The sequence below is a fragment of the Oreochromis aureus genome, linkage group 10 (assembly GCF_013358895.1).
Source record: "Oreochromis aureus strain Israel breed Guangdong linkage group 10, ZZ_aureus, whole genome shotgun sequence".
In the NCBI taxonomy this organism is placed as follows: Eukaryota; Metazoa; Chordata; class Actinopteri; order Cichliformes; family Cichlidae; genus Oreochromis; species Oreochromis aureus.
Genome location: NC_052951.1, coordinates 11,627,241 through 11,646,520, shown reverse-complemented (window position 1 = coordinate 11,646,520; position 19,280 = coordinate 11,627,241). Strand labels below are relative to the sequence as shown.

The 19,280-nt window shown below is 42.5% G+C and overlaps 1 protein-coding gene across 1 annotated transcript; it reads right to left on the bottom strand.

Moving 5' to 3' along the window:
• Positions 1 to 1,143: 1,143 nt before the first annotated feature.
• On the bottom strand, positions 1,144 to 18,859 carry brwd3 (bromodomain and WD repeat domain containing 3). Its single transcript, XM_039618475.1, has 40 exons — positions 18,554 to 18,859; positions 18,327 to 18,385; positions 18,195 to 18,224; positions 17,948 to 18,007; positions 16,876 to 17,026; positions 16,210 to 16,308; positions 15,904 to 16,064; positions 15,497 to 15,718; positions 15,158 to 15,258; positions 14,975 to 15,045; positions 14,480 to 14,580; positions 14,334 to 14,374; positions 14,139 to 14,243; positions 13,905 to 14,055; positions 13,678 to 13,812; positions 13,464 to 13,592; positions 13,058 to 13,283; positions 12,837 to 12,977; positions 12,211 to 12,391; positions 11,987 to 12,080; positions 11,734 to 11,904; positions 11,515 to 11,591; positions 11,238 to 11,433; positions 11,009 to 11,119; positions 10,816 to 10,923; positions 10,341 to 10,465; positions 10,170 to 10,252; positions 9,966 to 10,077; positions 9,754 to 9,815; positions 8,821 to 8,976; positions 8,596 to 8,716; positions 8,374 to 8,499; positions 8,194 to 8,263; positions 7,651 to 7,701; positions 7,424 to 7,567; positions 7,108 to 7,260; positions 6,828 to 6,997; positions 6,457 to 6,545; positions 4,436 to 4,570; positions 1,144 to 4,332 (listed from the first exon to the last, which is right to left on the bottom strand). Exons 1-40 carry the CDS (start codon positions 18,585 to 18,587, stop codon positions 3,488 to 3,490), a joined length of 5,397 nt encoding a protein of 1,798 aa, XP_039474409.1. The 5' UTR covers positions 18,588 to 18,859; the 3' UTR covers positions 1,144 to 3,487.
• Between the last annotated feature and the right edge of the window lie 421 nt (positions 18,860 to 19,280).

Genomic DNA, 19,280 nt, shown 5'->3' with positions numbered 1-19,280 from the left:
TGCCACAGTGGTAACTCCACATGTTTGATTGGGCAGATTTTTACGCCGGATACTCAGATTCCTCCAGGAATTGTAACTTTCCTTTGTTAGTAAAATGTGTAAACCACTACTCTATGGATCTTCTGCATGTGAGGTCTACTGGTGATTCTAAATTGAATGGCAACCCATCCCAGGACTCATCTCATTTGCCCAATGACATTTGGGTTAGGCTTCAGCCCCCACACAACTTTAATCTGCATAAACGTGGTTAAGAAAAAGGGTGGATGGATCATATAATTAGAAAAATGTCCTGAGGGATGCTACATCCTTACTCTAGGTTATGTTTTGGCACATTATTAAGACGAGGACCTATAATCAGTCTTGTGAGAGCTGATGGGTGTGTCTATAGGATTTAGGTTTTATATGAATAATTCATACTTTTCCAGGAGCACATTACCAATTTTCACAGTATTTTGGTAAGACCACCTTCAGTTGTATAATGCTGCATTTTAAAGGATGTATTTCTAATCATTACCTTATTAATGCTGAAGACACAAAACTGGCCACCACACTCTTTTCCTGCCGTGTGCCGCACTCACCCAGCAGCTGTAGTTTTCAAAGAAAAAGCCTTTAATCAGATTTTAATCACTTGATATAAGCATTTGAGGATTTAGCAATTTAAGATTTAGATATAGAATGAAGGTGTTTTATACAACAAGTCACCTTTTCTTTTTTTTTTTGAGCTATGCGGCACACTTACCCCACTAAAAATGACCTTTATCTCTTTATGCACCGAATAGTTAGAACTCGTACGATCCTCCAGCATCACTGCAGTTTCTAGGTGTGGTGGAGCACGGTGCGTCATAGCTCAACCTTGTTTGTTCCTTGTCTGACTCACCCCAGCTTTCAGTGCATTAATGCAGTTAGGCAGTTGCAAATGGTACAGTGAGGTTTATGACTGCCTACCATCACAGTCAGCAGCCCCAGTGTTCAGAAACTCTTGAATCTCTGCCTTCGGTGGCTGTTTACGACCCATTACAAAGACAACTGATGACTCAGTCTCTGTGTTGGGCGAGTAGCCCTTCAAGCTTATGCAGGCTTAGCGTGGACAGATATCAGACATGGAAAATTTTCTAAAAGAAAAAAAAAGGGGGGACAAAATTCTAAGAGAAGTTCATTTTCTGTTTTATTTAAAAAAACACAATTAAAACATTATAAAAAAAACACATTAAGCTTATTCAACCTATGGGAGAACGTTGTCTTTGTCGACTAATCTGATGCTTTGAGGCAAGACTAAGCGTCGTCTACTGTATGAAAATACTGTATCAAAATAAGAATAGTCTTCCCACACTGAGCCATAGGAATTCCAAGACACCAGTTAATGCTGCTGCTCAGCACACCCGATTTTAGACGCCGATTTGTTTAGTTTCTGACAATCTGTCACTAACCGAGCTTTACAATAACTTCGGAGGCCTGCCTCTCTCTGTGACACACGGAGGGGTGAGAAGGTGTGTCTGAATCATAGCATCCAGTGTTGATATGAGAATGTAGGTCATCTCTTCACCTTCTCTTGCAGGACAAGAGTCACGGTAAACAATATTCACGCAACAGAAAGAACACATCCATTCTGCCAGGGGCCACACCGCTGTATTGAGATTTCAGATCAATCAGTAATCACAGGTTATTGGGAGGGGAGACAGTGATTATATAGTGTGATGGAGAAAGCCATCATGTGTGCAGTTGATCTACTATCAAAGTTTGAAACCCATCAGGCTACAAAGAGAAGAAACGGTGATCCATGGATGATACTTCTGCTGTTAACCAGAAGAAAGCGCAATCAGAGGAGACCTTCAGTTTAATCATGCACAGGTTGAAAAAGATTTCTACTTATATTTATATAAACTTAAAAAAAAAAGAAAAGGGGGGAAAAAAAAGACTGAATCGAAAGTGCCGCCGGCACAGTTCAAACATTCTTACACAAAAATGAGGTTTCATCTTATTTCTCTAATATCTTTATTACTCAGCTGCCACATGGAGGAGATAAATGTGCAAATATTTCTTTTTTCCTCATCACTAATAAAGTATGAAATAGATAAAGTAACCCGAGTATAATGCAATGGAAAAATAAATATTTCTGTGGAAGCGAGCTGGCCAGGGGATTCCTTTGCTTTTGCACAGGCTGGGTAGAGAAGGAGCTGCGGAAATAACCATGAATATTTGCAGGTCTGATCACTCAGAGTACAACAGCACTAAAAACAGTGGCTTTGTTACCCCCGAAAGAAAGAATGCACCACTTGTACCCTTTAAAAACAGCACCCAAGTCTATCTAAATAACAGTGCTGAAGAGACGACCCGAGAGAGAAGAAGCTGGGGAAAGACATTTCCTTTCACATTCACAGACCAAGGACATTGAAAGGGATATTACTATGGTAATCTATTCTCCGTCTGCTCCCAGGGCGTCAAATACTGCTGTTGTGTCAAAACCACCAGTGTCTCAAAGAAATGCAAAGAGGTGGAGACAGTGTAGTGATGTACTGGGTTATGGAAACCAGTCTACCACTCAAATACAAAACAGTTTGGGTCTTATGGTCCGCTTGGAGTCGCATTTAAACACAGCAGGTAAACTTTTCTTCTTCAACAAGCAGGTGTAAACAACAATCTTTTTCCTAACCAAGCAGTTTTTGGTGTTCAAATCTCACCAACAAGTAAAAATTGAAAGAAAAAGTGAAATACAATGAAGCACCCAAATGTGACATAACCCAGTCTCAAGACAACATCTGTACAAAGCCAAGAACGACAACAGTATTTTATGCCCTGGGATAAGAACGTGTTGCCATTTTATTTCACCCACTTCTTCCTAATATTGCTAGTCCTCAGTTGAGGAGAGCACAACCAGATGGATGTCTGCGCTGCAAACAAGAAAAGTTGACATCAGATACCTTAAGTGATTCTGCACCTGTGGCTGTGACCACTACCGCAACAGTTTTGCTGATTTACTCAGTGAAAAAGAAATAAAATTAAACAAAACAAAACTACAGATATCTATATGAGCACCATTTTTTTGGCATCTCCACATCCTTCTTTGGTGACCAGGAGCAAGAAAGGTTGCTGGAGGGAAGAAGGGGACTTTATATAGTGTTTAAAGTTCTGGACGTGAAACCACAGGATGAGGAGGAAGAAGACCAGAGCCATGTCGTAAGGGCTCTTCCAGAGAAGCAGTAAGGCCGAGGTGAGATAATCCAGTTGGAGAGGGTCCGTGTTGAACAGAAGCTCTGTTGACCAGGGAAGGAAAAAAAAAAAAATCCGTGGCAACATTTTATGAGCACCGGCTATCAGTTTGAGAGTCATAATCAGTCTTTAGATAAAAAGAGAAATCATATTTATATATTATATATACACACACACAAATTTGTATAAAAAGAAAAAGAATAATCCCTGATGTGTTACTCATGTTTTACAGTTCTTTCATTGAGGTTTGGAAACAAGGGGATGGGGGAGGGGCGACGTGTCAGTGACTCCAGCCCATAAGGTGGCTGACACGGGCTTTCTCAGTCATGCGGCGTACCCGTCCTGAGCGCGACATGCCCAGGTTTAGAGGGTCGTCTTTCGACCCATGGCCTTCATCCTCCGAGTCGTCTCTGTATCGAACTGTCCTGCGGCCCTGGTTTCGTGTGTTGACCCGCCGAGACTTACACTGGCTGCCTCTCTGACTGCTAGCTGCTGCTGCCCGTGTCTGCACCTCAGAGTTGTTATCATCCTCCTCTGGCTCCTCCTCTTCTTCTTCTTCTTCTTCCTCCTCCTCTTCTTCTTCTTCTTCTTCCTCCTCCTCCTCCTCATCATCTTCTTCCTCCTTATGTTTTACATCCACCTGTTGCTGTTGCTCCTTCTCTTCTTCTTCTTCTTCCTCTTCTTCCTCCTCCTCTTCTTCTTCCTCGTCCTCCTCTGCCTCTTCCTCCTCCTCTTCCTCCTCCTCCTCATCCTCCTGCTCCTCTACCTTAAGCTGCAGTCGTGCTCGTTTAGGTCCCTGTGCCTCTGTGTCCTCTCCTCCTTTGTGTCTCCTCTTTCCTGAGGCTGCCACCTTACCCTTAGCTGAGAGGCGTACAGACAGGCAGGGGGCTTTGCTGTAGTCATGATCTCCTCCTCCCTCCACGTACTTTTCCACCTCAGAGTCAGAGCTGTTGTCGCTGTCAGACGATGAGGAGGAGGAGGAGGAGGAGGATGACGACGAGGTGGAGGACGACTCCAACGAGGAGCTGTTGGATCCTGACGCCTCCTCTTCATCGTCGGACTGTGACGTTTCTCGCAAGTGCCGCTGTCTGGAGCCGTTACTTAGGTGCAAGTTATTCTGGTGACCTGATGGAAAACGAGAGGGCGGCGGGTCATTTCTGCACCGTAACTTGGCAGGAACACTGAAAAGGGAAAACGTGCATGCTTTTTAGTTACTGCTTTGCAATACCTGATTTCTTCACGGGAGTTGCTTGGCTGCGGGTCACCCGATGTGGTCCTTGATTTCTGCTCCTGACACTCGTCCCTGAAGTTGGGGAAGAAGGCTGGACGTCCTCTTCCTCTGCTACACTACTGCTTTGCTGAGCTAAAGAAAAAAAAAAGACAATGCAATTACCCATCAGAAAAGCTGAGAGTACAGAAGCAACTAATCACATTAGAAGGTACTAGAAGCTTTTAGCAGGGGTGAATGTATTTAAGTCAGGTAAACACAACACCACCAAAAATAATGCAGAGAGCCTGAATGTCGTTTGTTATATTCACCATCTTGTTGGGATGCCAACCTCGATATTACCTAACTAACACTAAACAAAGTAGAGCCAAATGGACAAATTGAAATGGTGGCCTGTTTCATAAGTGGGAAATTATACTTTTGTTTGCCATTCCTACCGTTTCTCTGAAAACTGATTTTTTTGTCTTTTGTTTGGTAGCGTTTTCATATTTTCCTTTTTTCATGTCCCCAAGCTTTCAAAACTCCTTGATTAACACGGATATTTAATTAATTCTTCCATCCTGGTTTATTTTCCATGATTTGCTGACCTGCTGATGTCAAACTGTGTCTGTTTTTTGAACTACAGCTTTAGTGACGATATAAATAGATAAATACTCGCTTGTAGCATGTTCCTAAAACTAAAACCTTGGATTGATCAGTGTCCACACAGCGTCACCACCACATGCTAAAGGTGGGAAAAGTCGCCTGCATCACTCAGGCGGGAGATTTTATTGGCTGACTGACACCTCTAGGCTTGCATGGCCGTGCTGAGCAGGGCTTTCCCCTCACAGTTGATGTTTGCTAAGACTAAGATTCGGGGCAGAACCACTCACTGTTTATTTGTTTATTTGCAGTTTGTTCAATAAACTAAATTTTCCAGACATTTCTAAAAGACGGGATTCTCGATATGCACCTTTGGTCAGCTTTTCTTGCGCTGTGTCACGTGTTACCTCTGTTGAGATGTGCCTGTATTAATCGTTACAATTTTATGATGCAGAATTTGATTTAAAATGACAATTTTTAACTCTCTTAATTGCGGGAAACAAACATTCTAGCAGAAACAGAAATTGTTTTTAGCATAGCATAACTAACAGCAAACAGTCACCACTTCCAACAACAGTAAAAAGTGATGCCGGATAAAGAAAAGAGGGCAGAATCTGCTGTTTGGAGCATTTTTGGCCTTGGGGAAAAAAGAAGAAGAAAAAAGAGAAAGGAGAGAATTGCTTTTTGCGTCACATCAACTTTTGCTTAATGTGTTACTCAACACTAACTGACGTCTTTCCAAATGAATAATTTGTGCCACAAAGTTTGGAAGGAAAAGCGCAAACAGAGTTTGTTTCAAAGCTGCACTTCCCAGCTCTGCTGCAGGAAGCATCAACAGTAAGAAGCCTTATATTGACTTCAGTGTCATTACATGTGACCTCAGAGTGGAACAGGCAGCTCCTTGTTCCACACATGCCAGTTTTGTTGAAAGATTATTTTTTGTTTCAGTTGTGTCATTTTTAGTTTATCAAGACATTTATGTTTCTACATTCTATCCAGTCCTGAAGAACGAGTCACTGTAAAGATATGTGAAGACACAATTATGAAAAAAATTTGTGTTATTATTATTTTTTTTTTAAAGGTGATATGTCATGAAACTGCAAGGCTTCTAAAATATTGGTATATAAATGTTCAGTCATACCGCCTGTGCTACTACATAATAAGTTGTTTAAATAAAAGTCTTTATTGACACTTTTAGTGAGCCATCTGTAAGTACTGTAAAAGCTGAAAAAAGGGAAAATGACACTGATGTTACGCTTTGATTCACAGGAAACAAACAACCTCTGCAGCTTTTCATTGGATTAAAATCAAACTGAGGTCATTCTGGTTTTTGAAGAGTAATAGCTATCACTTTACCAACTCTAAGAGCAGTTCACTGCACGAGTCTACGCAGCAGATGGATCTATAAAGCACAGAAAGCCACAACAGTGCCGACGTACCTTTATGTGATCTCTGAGAACGATTCTTTGTTGAGGTCTGGGATTTTTTTGGCTTTGACGCCTTCCCTGACTTGTGCTTTCCTTTTGAGCTGGGCAGAAGAGGGGGACAAGAAAGAAGCAACAGTTAAGAATTATTGTTAACAACACAATAATAAATATAAACAACGACAGGGTGGCTGCAACTTTCAGCAGTTTCTGGAATAGTTTTTCCAACCACGACACCTTGAAATGATATTAAAGAGAAAACATTTCTTTATTTCAGTACGGAACTTCTGAGATGCTTTCAGAGGCTGCAGACACTTTGATGGGCCCGAGTGAAAAATATCATCTGATAACACGGTGCGTCTAGGTTTGTGAATGTGGCAGAGTACCTGTGGGATGGACTATTAGGTGGCGAGCTGCCTCCGTTGTGCAATCTGTTCCTGTAAGTGAGATGTTGACGAGCCCGCCGTTCGTTCTGAATGGCAGACTTGTAGTCAGAAATGATGGAGATGATGTGTTTTTCAAAGAAGGCTGACAAGCTGAGGGTCATGGTATAGATCTAGAAATAAAAGAACGCGATACGTAAATGCTAAACCGAAGCTTTCTCAGACTGCATCTATAGCAACAGCATTTTTACAGAATGTTTTTATTTCTCGGTGAGCTACTCACCTGTGACTTCTTGTTAGGAGTGTATGCTTTAGAGTTGCTGAAAATGAGGCGGATGTCTTTGGCAAACTCCATCGGATTTTCATAGTTTCCTACTGCCAGTGTCTCTGACACTGTACCCAGATCCATGGGAGTGTCAATGATGTCTCGATAGTCCTGAACGAAAAAAAGAGCAGCAATGCTGAAGAACAGCGATTCACCTGAATGCAACTTCTAGTTTTACACTTGCAGCATGTACTGCAAATGCTACTTTAAGCTGTAAGAGGTGTCTGGCATGTGTGGTCTTATTTCAAATGGAGGTTTATCCTGATTGTTTTACCGGATATTCAAAGAGATCCACGGGCTGCCTGAAAGGTTCTGAATCCATGGAAGCTGTCATTCGACGCAACAGCTCTCGACATTGACCTCGCCAGGCTTTCGGATCCAGAACCACACCACGCTTCTTAGAATTTGCAGTGCCTCCCTGGCAGAGACAAAATGAGTCAATGAGACTGGGACAACAGCTGGGGGGTTAAAAATCCTGTCAAATATCTACTGCTGCCTTACCCGGTGTCCTGTAGATGTTCCTGGAGTGTCTGAATCTACGTCCAAGTCAACCTGCAAAAAAAACACATAAAAATCCATGTTTCCATTTGCTTTTTAGGACATGTGAATGGGATGCAGTGATCTCCAGCTGGGATAGCCTATGTTTCCTTTTCATTTCTAAACCAAGCAACAAACAAAGGCAATGTCTACATCAGGTCATTAATGGATTACTGGATAACAAATACAGTTAGCTTCCTAAGCTAATCTCTAGCACAATGGTTCAAATCACTACATCCTAAAATAACTAAATGTGCCAGATGACAAATGGACAACATTATTCAACAAATGCAACAACTTCAAAAACTGATTTGCAAAATCAAGTTTAACTGACAGTCTTTAACACATCCTCTGCAAATGTAATGCTGGAGGTAATTTTGTAGAAAACATGAAACATTAAAGACCTAATTTTCCTTTCTGCTGAGTTTTTCAGTGATCTGCAGGAACCCTATAGTCAGTCTAATAATACAAACCACACAAACACAGAAACACTTGTGCCACACCCACCTCAGCTTCACTGCTGACTTCAGACTTCAGTTTACGATACAGATCCAAGATGTCGATGCAACTTTGATCCCTGAATGAGGCAGCGGGATCAAGGCATCAGAAACGTGCGTTTTCATCATGGTCACTCCACTATTAAAGCATCGGTGAATTTAACACAGTAGAAACTCTGTCAAGTCTTACCCGATATAGTGAAGGAGAACATCAGTCACCACCTTGGCAGCTGCTACAATGGGGCTTTGAGGTTCATTGAAAGTGCGGGCATTGTGTTCAATGTAACGCACCTCCCACATTAACGCAGAGATCCGCCTGCAGCAGAGGAAGGCATCAGTGCTTGAAACTCAGCCGTTAACACACCAGGACTTTGAATTCATAGAGAAGGTTTATGAGTGCATGCTGCTTCACCTGTAAAAGCGATTCTCCAGACGCTTGCGGATGGTGCTGAGGTCAGTGGGGTAAGCCACTACGGTGCAGTACAGAGGGTAGTCCTGCAAATTTACCGGTACTGCGAATGCCTTGGCTACATCTGGGGAACAAACACAAATAAAATCAAACCTAGCAAAGGTCAGGAAAACAAGGTCAGATTGTACTTTACCGCAAAGCTTCAATCAATCCTTTTGGGAGGCATACCCAGTGTCAGAAGCTGATCGATGCCATGAATGACTCGCTCACATTCTTCATCTCGTGTATGAGCCCCCCATTCACCTTCCTGAGGCTCATAGAGTAGAGCTTTCAGCTCCTCTTCTGCCACCTCCACACCATCACCAACCTGCTCTGGCAAAGCAGCTGATGGAGCCACAAAAGTGTCAGAATATTAAACAGCAGTTAGTCACCATGAAAAAAAAAGAGAAGTAAAATACTTTTCTTTTGGTTGTTAAAAGTTACACTGCAGGCTATAAAGAATTCTCTGGGTTAAAATTAATAGAACAGAGTGCAATAAAAACACAAACAGTGTTACAGTGACAAGAGATTTTTTTTTTAATGTTACCATTTTGCTACTGAGAGAAAATGGGATAATAAATCTGTGCTGACCGAGGTGCTGACCGAGAAGAAATACAAGCAATGTAAAAATTTCCATTTATACGAGCCTGTCATTCAGAATGAACTACTTGATGTCAGTATGATGTTATTTGAAAAGGACTTTGGGGAGGTTTCAAATTTTCAGGTATGGTCTAGATCGCCACCTGTTAAAACTGCCTTGGCTCCTAATAACAAACTACAGAAAACAAATGACTGCAGGAAACAATATGTAAAGAGTGTAGGTGGGTGGTGGCATTATTTACATGCAACTCAACAGTGTGTGTATAATGTCTCCCTGTCATTTCTATGGTTATTCCAACAAGGACACGGAAATTAATGGCAGACATGTTTTTGTTGTGGGTTCCAACCCCGCTGTTAGATGAATGAGATCAAATGTGTTTCTTTTCAATAGAAATGCCATAATATGCAGTATTTCACTTTTATTGGGTACAATTATGTTTGACTTTTTTCTGCGTCTTTTATCTTCTGTAATAGAGCGACATATTTCAAAATAATACACACATTTCAATAAATATTACTGACCTTCCTCAGGAATAGGCTCCATATCCCAGGGACTCATTTTCTCCCGCTCACCGTTATCCCATCTGATGAAACAAATGTGATAATATGCCACTAGATCATGCTGCGTATGAGATTAGAGATGCTTATCTGATTTTACTCTGGAGAAGGTGACATGAAGCCAGCAAAAAATAAATTAAAAAATTACAGCGAGCTCTGCTCACACACAGACGTACTTTACTGCGTAGCACTGAAACAGGCTGTCGGGATACTCCGGCTGCAGGGGCTCTTGATCCTCCACAGAGCCAAACCACCAGGCGTCGTCAATGATGCTGCGGAACCTCATGCCTGAACAGAGGATCAAACGGATGTGACGGACAGTCCTTAAAATTTAACGTGAGCAGTAAATACAGGAAGGAGACTGCTAGGGAGTGACTAACCAGGTTGCCAGTTGTGCTCTTTAGCCTCGTTGTAAAACTGCTGCAGTACCAGAAAATCAATGACATCAGGCATGTCATGATACCTGGGGTGTGTGGGAATGACAAGGTGGTCAAATACATGTGGTCACGGTCATTTATTACATTGAATATGTAAGTATTGCTCATGCTCACTTTAAGGAGAAAGACTCATTGGTCATTTTCCCTGAGACTGGGTCCAAGAACGCCACTTTTAGGCAGCAGAGGGTAGGAGGTCCCACTTCATACTTAATTCCAACCACTTTCACAGATTCCTGATCCTGAGGTGGAAGAAGAGAAAAGGAGGTCAATGCAGCTGGACAAACTCCTGTAAGGAAGGATTACTGTGGCATTCTGTAGATTGTGTTTCAAGTTGTTTTCATTTTCAAAAACAGCAGCAGATTGTGGTGAACTAGCAGGGTTGAAGGGGGACTCTGCAGAGAGCTTAGAGGTTTGCCAATTTTTGCTCATGTCTAACTGCAGTGCAAAGTGGGTGAGACCACCGGGTTGCCGCTTTCAGGTGGTTACAAAAATTGGCTGTCGTTTTCAGACTCTCCAAACAGCCTGGGCACTAATGGTGCACGCCGGGGCCGATACACAGCATTTGCTATTATATAAAACTGTGCCATACCCTGAGGTTGAGTCTGTTCCACGGCTGCTTCTGAGGGTTGATGCTGTAAGCCTTAGCTCTGCGAACAGCCCGGACGTAAGCCTGATGGCCCTGTTTGAAGTAGATGAGCTGGAGGAGGACAGGAGAATCATGGTTTTAAAAAGTGTGATGTAACATGTATTTCCTGTTTGATATTAGGAGCGCCAGTCCTTACTTCATCTCCCATTTGTGGAACAAAAGGAGAGCGGCGGGGGACAGTCTCCATAATCCAAGATGGCGGCAGCCACTCCTCCGCATCAAGTCCACCCAGAGAGGATGTGGGTTTCTGAGTGTATATGATTTATTACATGTTAAATTACATACTCCTGCCATGTTGTGTGACAACTAGCAAACGCACTGATGTGCTTTTACTGTGAATACTGCAGCTGCAGGTGTTGGCTCACTTGTTTGGTCTCCTTAGACTTCTTCTTCCTCTTCTCTTTTTCTCTCGTCCTAGCCTCCTTGGCTTCGTTATCTCCTTCTTCTTCCTCAGAGCTGCTGTAATCTGGAGGCTGTACAGGTCTCCTAGTAGGTCGCTTTGGCGGCTGCAAATTGATCCCAGCATCCGCTGTCCAATCAGAATATTCACTGGAGGAATCACTGAGAATCAAAGCGGGGTACCGTCAGGCGGGTGATCGGACTATATTTTGAAAATTCTGCTCGATCAGTGTGTTTATTTACCTCGAGCTGCTTTCACTCTGCCACCGAGCATCACCATCTGAAGATGCATCGGTTTGCTCCACCTGTTCTTCTGCTTGCTAACAAAAATACATCCAACACCTTTAGTATAACATGAATGACTGCTAATAGTTAGAGCTTGTTTCTGATTTTATCCCTGTTTACTAAGTGACTCTATACCAAGGTAACTTTAAATATCAAGCAGAACAAGGTGAATCATACTTCTCCATCACTCTCCGAGTCCATCTGGCTGTTAGAGGTACGTCGGTTGCTGGGATTTCTACTCCTGGTCCCAGGACGCCGGATTTGAGCTGACCGGGTTTGATAGGCATGGCGCTTATGAGTTTTCTTCGTGGGCCGCAGGGAACGCAGGCGTGAAGACAACAGATCGCTCTACGAAACCCAAAAGATCAGAAATGAATTAACACATGTGGGATTTCTGACGTAACAATAGTGATGCAGAAAAAAAGTGTACCTTAGGTGCACAGGTTACTGGTTTCTTCTTCCTCTCAGCGTTGTATAGAGAACATTCAATGTCACCTTTGGCTTGTCTGCACTCCTCTGAAACTCTTAAAAATACATTTAAAAAAGTATTATGAATTTAAAAATCCTATTTAAAAAAAAGATCTCCTTGCTTTAAAATCCAATCTTTTTATGCAATCCCCTTAAAACTAATCTAATTCTCTTCATCTTCCTCACCTGAATATCCCCTGCGGCACTTCATTGACCACCACTCTGCGGCTCCAGGCCAGCAGGTCCCTCTCGGTGGCCACCTGACTGGGAAGGGCGTTATGCTGCATTTGCCACACCCCATCCACCTGCCCACTTCTGCGAGGTGCAACAACTGGAGAGGAGGGCACCGCCTCTGCGCCTTCACCAGCTGAAAACAAGATTATATTTGTTTTCTTCTAAATATAATTACAGGTTACTGGGGACACTTTTGAAAGAACTTGACAAAAAATGTTTATGTTCAGAGTTTTGCAAAAAAAGCAGAATTTCACAAGTTTAACCTCAGCCACTGAGAAAGAGCCAACAATGTTCTCTTCATTTCAATTTAGGTAAAGTTTTTTTACATACCACCAAATAAAAACAAGCGTCCTCTCTCAAGGCGCTTTATATTGGACGGTAAAGCCCCTGCAATATTGGAGAGAAAACCCCCAAAATCAGGCGACCACTTCCTGTTAAAAGGTTTCTTCCTTTTAACAGGAAGAAACCTTCAGCAGAATCAGGCTCAGGGAAGGGCGCCCATCTGCTGCGCCCGGTTCTTGGAGAGGGGTGGGACACAGGACAAAAGACACTTAAATAAAGTTGAGTAAAAAACACACCTTCTTCCCCTTCTGCCTGCCGCTCTGCATTCTGCCGCTCATCTTGTTCATTCTGCAACTGTCTGATGAGATTGTCCAACGGGCTTTCTCCATTTTCTGCCGTTTGCTGGCCAAGAACCTGCTCAACCAACTCTCCATCATCTAAGTAAAGCAAAGAGAAATCAAGCATCAAACACCATCTGTCACTTCTTCTGAATTTTCACCTGTGAATCTGTGCTTACTGTTAGCCATGTATCCCATCTGAGGTATTAGCTGCTCTTCCTTGCAGTTCTCCCGTCCAGGCACCAGGCGCTGGTAGTGAGGAGGATGAGGATTCCCGTCGACATCCACAAGGAAGGGTGGAGGCATGAGGTGTGGCGCCTGTTGCGTCTGCTCATCCAGGACGTAGTTATTAGAGTCACGGATAAGAGGGCGATAGTCCGTGTGGAAGAACATCTGGTCAGGAATCTGGAGGGGAGCAAGAACAGCGCGCCGCCAAAGGGTGACACCGATTCTTATGATTAAAGAACAAAATGTGTAATCACAAATCCACCGTGCTGTCCAAATATTTATTCTAAATGTTCCTTTAAAAGTGAGGAAATGATAGGGGTGATTATTTTGGGTAAACAAGATTCAGCTAGCAGTTACCTTTTCATATGGTCTGCTGCAGCCAAAACCAAAGATGAGCAAATGGCCGTGTGAGTCAGTGCAGGCAAAATGCTGCCCATCTGCTGAGAACTTGCAGTCATAAATAGCACCGTGGCCTTGGCCCTCAATCTGCAAACAAACATTTAAAATTGAACTTAAAGCTGGTGAAAAACAAAACATTGCTGGTAGGTGATGCTCGCTGTGGATCGGTTACCATGTTGAAGAAATTGCGGATCTTGACTCCTTTGGTTAGGTCCCAGATGTAAATGTTGCCATCGTGGCCGGCAGATAACATGATGCGGGAGTCAAATGGATGAGCCTCCAGCACAAACACCTCGTCGTCATGACCCTTGAACAGAGACACAGCACAGACAATCAAGCAGGCCAATTTGCCATTTTACACCGAATGAACTGCAGATAATGTCGGCTTCAGCTACTCACAGACAAAATGTGCAGCAGCTGTCCAGTGGATGTGCTCCACACTTTGAGCAGGTAGTTTGACACCGCTGTGATTACGGTGCTGTCAGTGCGGTCCCAGGCAACCATAGTCACCACCAGCTTAGCTTTGTCGTCCCCTGTGGCGGCAGTGCTCCTAAAAAGAACATCCCATCAGACGTGAAAAATGATAGCGGTGGAAGCGCCATCACTAAACACTACGAGTCTTCCCTCTCTTACCCTGGAAGCCTTGCAGCCATGTCTAAAGTGGTGCTCTTCCACTCCTGCTGCTGGTAATGCCAAATCTTCACCGTGCCGTCGCGACTGCCGCTCACGAACCTTAGGCTGGACACACATACACAGTTATTCTTCACACACTTGTAAAACACACTAAAAATATTTGAAGTCCGTGCAGATTTGAGCAAACACACTCACCTGTCACTGTTATTGCTGAACTGGACGACCACGACTTTATCCTAAAAGCACAAAAAGTAGGAAAAAATACAAGTTGTGTAAACAAACCTTAAAAAGCACAACAAAGCGGACCAAGAAGAATGTAGCGACTGGATGCTGTTTCTTACCGTGTGAGCATCCATCTCAGAAACCTTCATAGGAGACTCAGCACCAAGATAGTAGACCCTGATCATATGATCAGTGCCTCCAGTAGCCATGAACATGCCACCTATTATCAGAAGAACACATTCAGTCTACAACAATGACCCTCAGTGTTCTGCCATACCGTATATTAGTTAACTTATAACCATTTCAAATGATGAAATGATTTTAATTTTGCAAACACACTACCCTATTTTTTTAAACTGTGGGCAGCACTTATTATGTCACTCAATTCTCTTATATGTATGTGTGAAAGTTTGGCCTGTTTAAGTTAATATCTTAAAAGCAGCAAAAGTTTACCTAAAATAAGAGATGGAATTGATTTTTAACAGGAGTCACAAAAGTAAAAAATAAAAAAATAAGACTTGTGCAGTTATTAACTGATCTGTGTTTGCTCTGCTAATCACAGCAGCTGAGATCATGTAACAACAAAATGTTCCCTGGCATGGAGATACACTTACCACTGCTGAAAGATGAAGTGGAGACTTGCACCCCCGGCCGTGAACGCTCCATAAACTTGACTGGCTGATCACTGAGGGGAAGGGAAAACAAACAAACAAAACAAAACAAAAAACAGAACCTGTGGTTATCTTCATGAAAACCACCAATGCTAAGCATGTTACATTAGACGCCTCTGTACTTACTTAAATTTCATGGTGAGCGAGTGCCACTTCCAGAAACACACCATGCCATCTGCACCAGTTGATGCCAGGTACCGAGTTGTTCCTCTGGCTGCTGGGCAAAACTGGGAGGAGGGAGAGAAAGAAAGTTGGTGTTGGTTAGTCACAGGGAAGGACTGTGCAGCACTTCACATAACAAGCCAGCAGCAGGCGCAGGATTAAAGTGATCAAGATAAGATGAAAGCATTTAGTAGATGAATTTGCTTTCAAACATTTAATTCCTGTATGATGTAGTCAAGTTTTTAGTTTTATTTGATACTTCAAATGTTGTAAAAGGACTCTGCACTTTCTTTTAAGTATCACCTGTATGGATGTGATAGACGCAGCATGAGCCTGCAGCACAGTGATGGGCGCACAGGCGCGTAGGCACCACACTCTGATGACTTTGTCACAGCTGGCAGAGGCAATGAGGCTGTTCTCGTGGTTGACAGCCATGTCACAGATCTCCGCTGAATGGCCGCGGAGTGTTGCCAGGAGCCGGCCATCATCTGTGGCCCAGATTTTTACCAGGCAATCATCAGAACCCTAAAAACCAATCCGACAGCGACAAATTAATAAGACAGCTCCACTGGAAACCACCTTCGGCTGAAGCTCCATGTTGTGTTTTGGAAGAGTTCAGTAGTTACCTTAGATGTAGCACGACAACTGGAAGAACAACCGCTAAAATAAAATAGACAGGGATGGTGAAATAATAAGAAATTCTCACTCACCGTAAATATTCGACGACCGGTACGGTCAAAGGCCACACAGTAGACTGAAGAAAGGTGGCCAAGGATACGTTTGTGTATCTTCATGTGTTGGTAGGAGGAAGACGGCAGAACCTGGCCAAAACGACCTGTGCCTGTGGCCTGGCGAGCACCCATGATGGACACTTGATGTGAAACACATATGAATAATTAGTAGAAGCAACACACTGCCACAGAAAACTTAATATCACTGGTCTAAGTGCTTAGTGGAAATAAAAGGCATAAATGATATATTGCTGTAAAAATTAATTTTAAAAACAGTTTACACACCGACATTAGGAGAACTTCCATTGCTCACTGGAGGTTCTGGTGGACGTCCTCGGTGGAGTGCAGCAACAGCTGAGCCACTACATACCTTGTGGCTACAACCTATGTTAAAAACAGTGAGTTGAAGAATGAATGCCAAAAATACTCCACTACAGCCTCTTTACTCGCCTCAGATTGACTGGTTTTCCATTACAATTGAGTACCACCTCATGTGCGTAGTAGCTGTTACAGCAACATGTCCGAGCGTCCCATGACATAATTAGTATGCAACACGAACACTACAACAAAGGTGGATGGCAACAATTTAGCTGCTGCTCAATCTGTGGCTTTTCATCAGACTCGGGGACCACAGCATTGTTTTAGTAGCCATTTCCCTCGTTGCCGGGTTTCAAAAATGGCGATTTAGATTTTCATGAACGAGACACTCTCTTGACTCTTCGGGTGACGTTAATAACCTACCAATTGGTGGCATGCAGTCTGATAGTACCTAGTACCTGCTCAGATCGCTTGGAACCCTGGCCAAGTAGGTACTATTTTAGTACCTGGTACCAGGTACTAGGACCTAATGGAAAACCCTGAAAGGTGTGGCGAGTTGATCCGAGTAGGTACTAATGAAAAGCACAAAATAAATACATTTTAAAAATCATAGAAAAACAGGAATATGCTCACTTTTGCTGGTGCGAAGCAAGGACTGTCTTCCCAGCCCCAGAAGTGTCTGGACTCCAGGAACACTAGGTGGGATCTCCTTTTCTATAAGTGGGCCTATCCGCTGGCAAATCCTGAGCAAATAGTCTGCAGGAATGTGCTGGTTCACCACCACCTGCACACGTCAGCGATGGTAATTACATATTAATACAACAAATAACAAAACAACAACACACAATCACATCAGCTGCATTGTTATGGGTGCTAAAATAAACTTATAAGTTAATTTAAAGGACTCTAAACAATGCCACAGTTCTGAAAAACCAACTGCACTGAATTGATCAGATAACTGATCACATAAGAAACTACTTTTTTTTTTTTAAATAACCAACAACAAAACATGGTGAAACTTAAAATGGTCTGCATGCTGATAATGCACTGGTTACCACTGCAAATGAGAAAACAAAACAAAACAAAACACGAGCCACACTTCCTGTAATTTAAGTTGATTATAACATTAACTGAGTCATTTTCAATACAGGCAAGAAAGATCCAATCCAAACAGCTCTGCAATCACACATAAGTAGTCTGCAACTGTTTCATTTTCCTCTTCCTGTTTATTGCTGCCGATATTATAATGTGTGCATGGTTTTGTCATGCAGATAGTTGGAAAACAATCAAGGGAACGGGAGGGAGAGGTAGCGCAAGAGGAGGGAGAGAAAAGCTTACAGCGAATCAAAAGAGCTTCTTGCTATTCTTCCGGTTCGCTCGCCAACGCAACTGCGATATCATTGGCTCCAAAAGAAGATTGACACAGCGCTGGATCTAGTTCAGCCTATCACTATCGGCTCTTATCTTCATTCTCCGCCCACTAGCCCACACAATAGCATAGCCTGTATATAGTTATTTATCAACAGGCCTGCACTAATATAGATGCTTAAATAGGTTAAAATAAATACAAACATGCTGAAAACACATCGTTTTGGTTGGTTAAAAGAATTAAAATGTTGACATCCCCGAAAAGGTTATTGTCAACCGAAAGCGGAATAAAAAGATCCATATTATTAAAAAGTTAATAATAACTATTCACACTCACCCAATCTTGGAAGTTCCGTTTGTATTTCTTCCCGTCCCAACTCCATCGTTGCGGGACCAACTAAAGTTAAAAGAGACGATATCAGAGAGGACACAAAATTGCGAGGCTCGTCCCGGCAGGGAATCGCGCTCCTTTATCTAGCATCGATCAAAACTACTAAAAAGCTGGCCCCAAAAAGCGTCGAGATGGGCATCACTACGGAAACCCACACATGAGAATAAAATCAGAAAGGTTCAGCTGAACCTACCTCATACTCCTCCAGCTCCTCGATCAGGATCTAACAACAGAGACACAGTTAGCAACGGATGCTAAGAAACCTACTTATTTAGACGATTTTTAACCAGTACGACTTGCTATTTTGTTCATCGTAGGGTATTACCTTTGCGGCTTTTTTACACGGTCCAGACTGCAGAAATCTGGCAATGAGGTAATAGAGTTCTGAAAAGAAAAACAGTAAATGAGCTTGGTACTAACTGAGGTAGCTATTGAGCGGAGCTAGCGTTAGCCAGCTGCCCTCGGTTAATTAGCTCGCTACCTGGCACACAACTGAAAACAGTGTAAATGCAAAATATTTAGTCGCGAATTAAAGCAGCGGTCAGTACTCACCAGCTTCGATTTGTGAACACTGTTCTCTTGCCATCACTTGGTAAGACAGGCGACATTAAGACAAACTGATGCTTTAGCTCGCTGGTTAGCCGCCGGCTAGCTAAGAGTAGCTAGGTGTGTGTAGCTAAAACAGGCTAGTGAATGGCCTCCTCTCGCAAGTTGTTCCCATACTATCCGCTGCTTTGGATTAGTGCCCTCTAGTGAATCAACACAGTACCGGACGGAGTGCTTTCTTCAGAAAGAATGAATCCATGTTACAAATAAAACTCGTTAAAATTTCACAGATTTTACACAACAATTGAACGTTAATACTTTTCAGCGGTAAGATAATTTTTTTCAGGATTAATATTTTAAAGGGTAAATGTATTCGTAAATATTTATTTATTTATTTATTTATTTTGGGGGGGGGCAACAATGCTATTTTGTGAATAAAAAATATTTGTGGTTTTAAATATATTGTTGCCAGTCAATATACAGTTGCAATTGTTGGAGCAATCTCACTGATCTTAATATATTTGGACATACAAAAAGTATGTCCAAATAAGTAAGTTTTCTATCAGTTCATTTTCTAGTAGGTACAAATGCATTCGTCTTTGATATGAGGAGTGTTTTGGTTACAGTCTCTAGCATCTGGGTGTCATTGTGGAAGAATCATCCTTGACTTTAACAGTAACAAAGAAAATGTGCAGCTTGTTGAATTGTGAAATAGTATAGCATTTATTTCCAC

What these genes read in the sequence shown, in the direction of transcription:
- brwd3 (XM_039618475.1), bottom strand. Translation starts at nt 18,587, where the DNA reads ATGGCAAGAGAACAGTGTTCACAAATCGAAGCTG. An exon ending in CTTGCTTCGCACCAGCAAAA is followed by an intron (nt 16,309 to 16,875) that starts GTGAGCATATTC and finishes TTTTTAACATAG; the next exon opens with GTTGTAGCCACAAGGTATGT. An exon ending in CCGGTCGTCGAATATTTACG is followed by an intron (nt 15,719 to 15,903) that starts GTGAGTGAGAAT and finishes ATTGGTTTTTAG; the next exon opens with GGTTCTGATGATTGCCTGGT.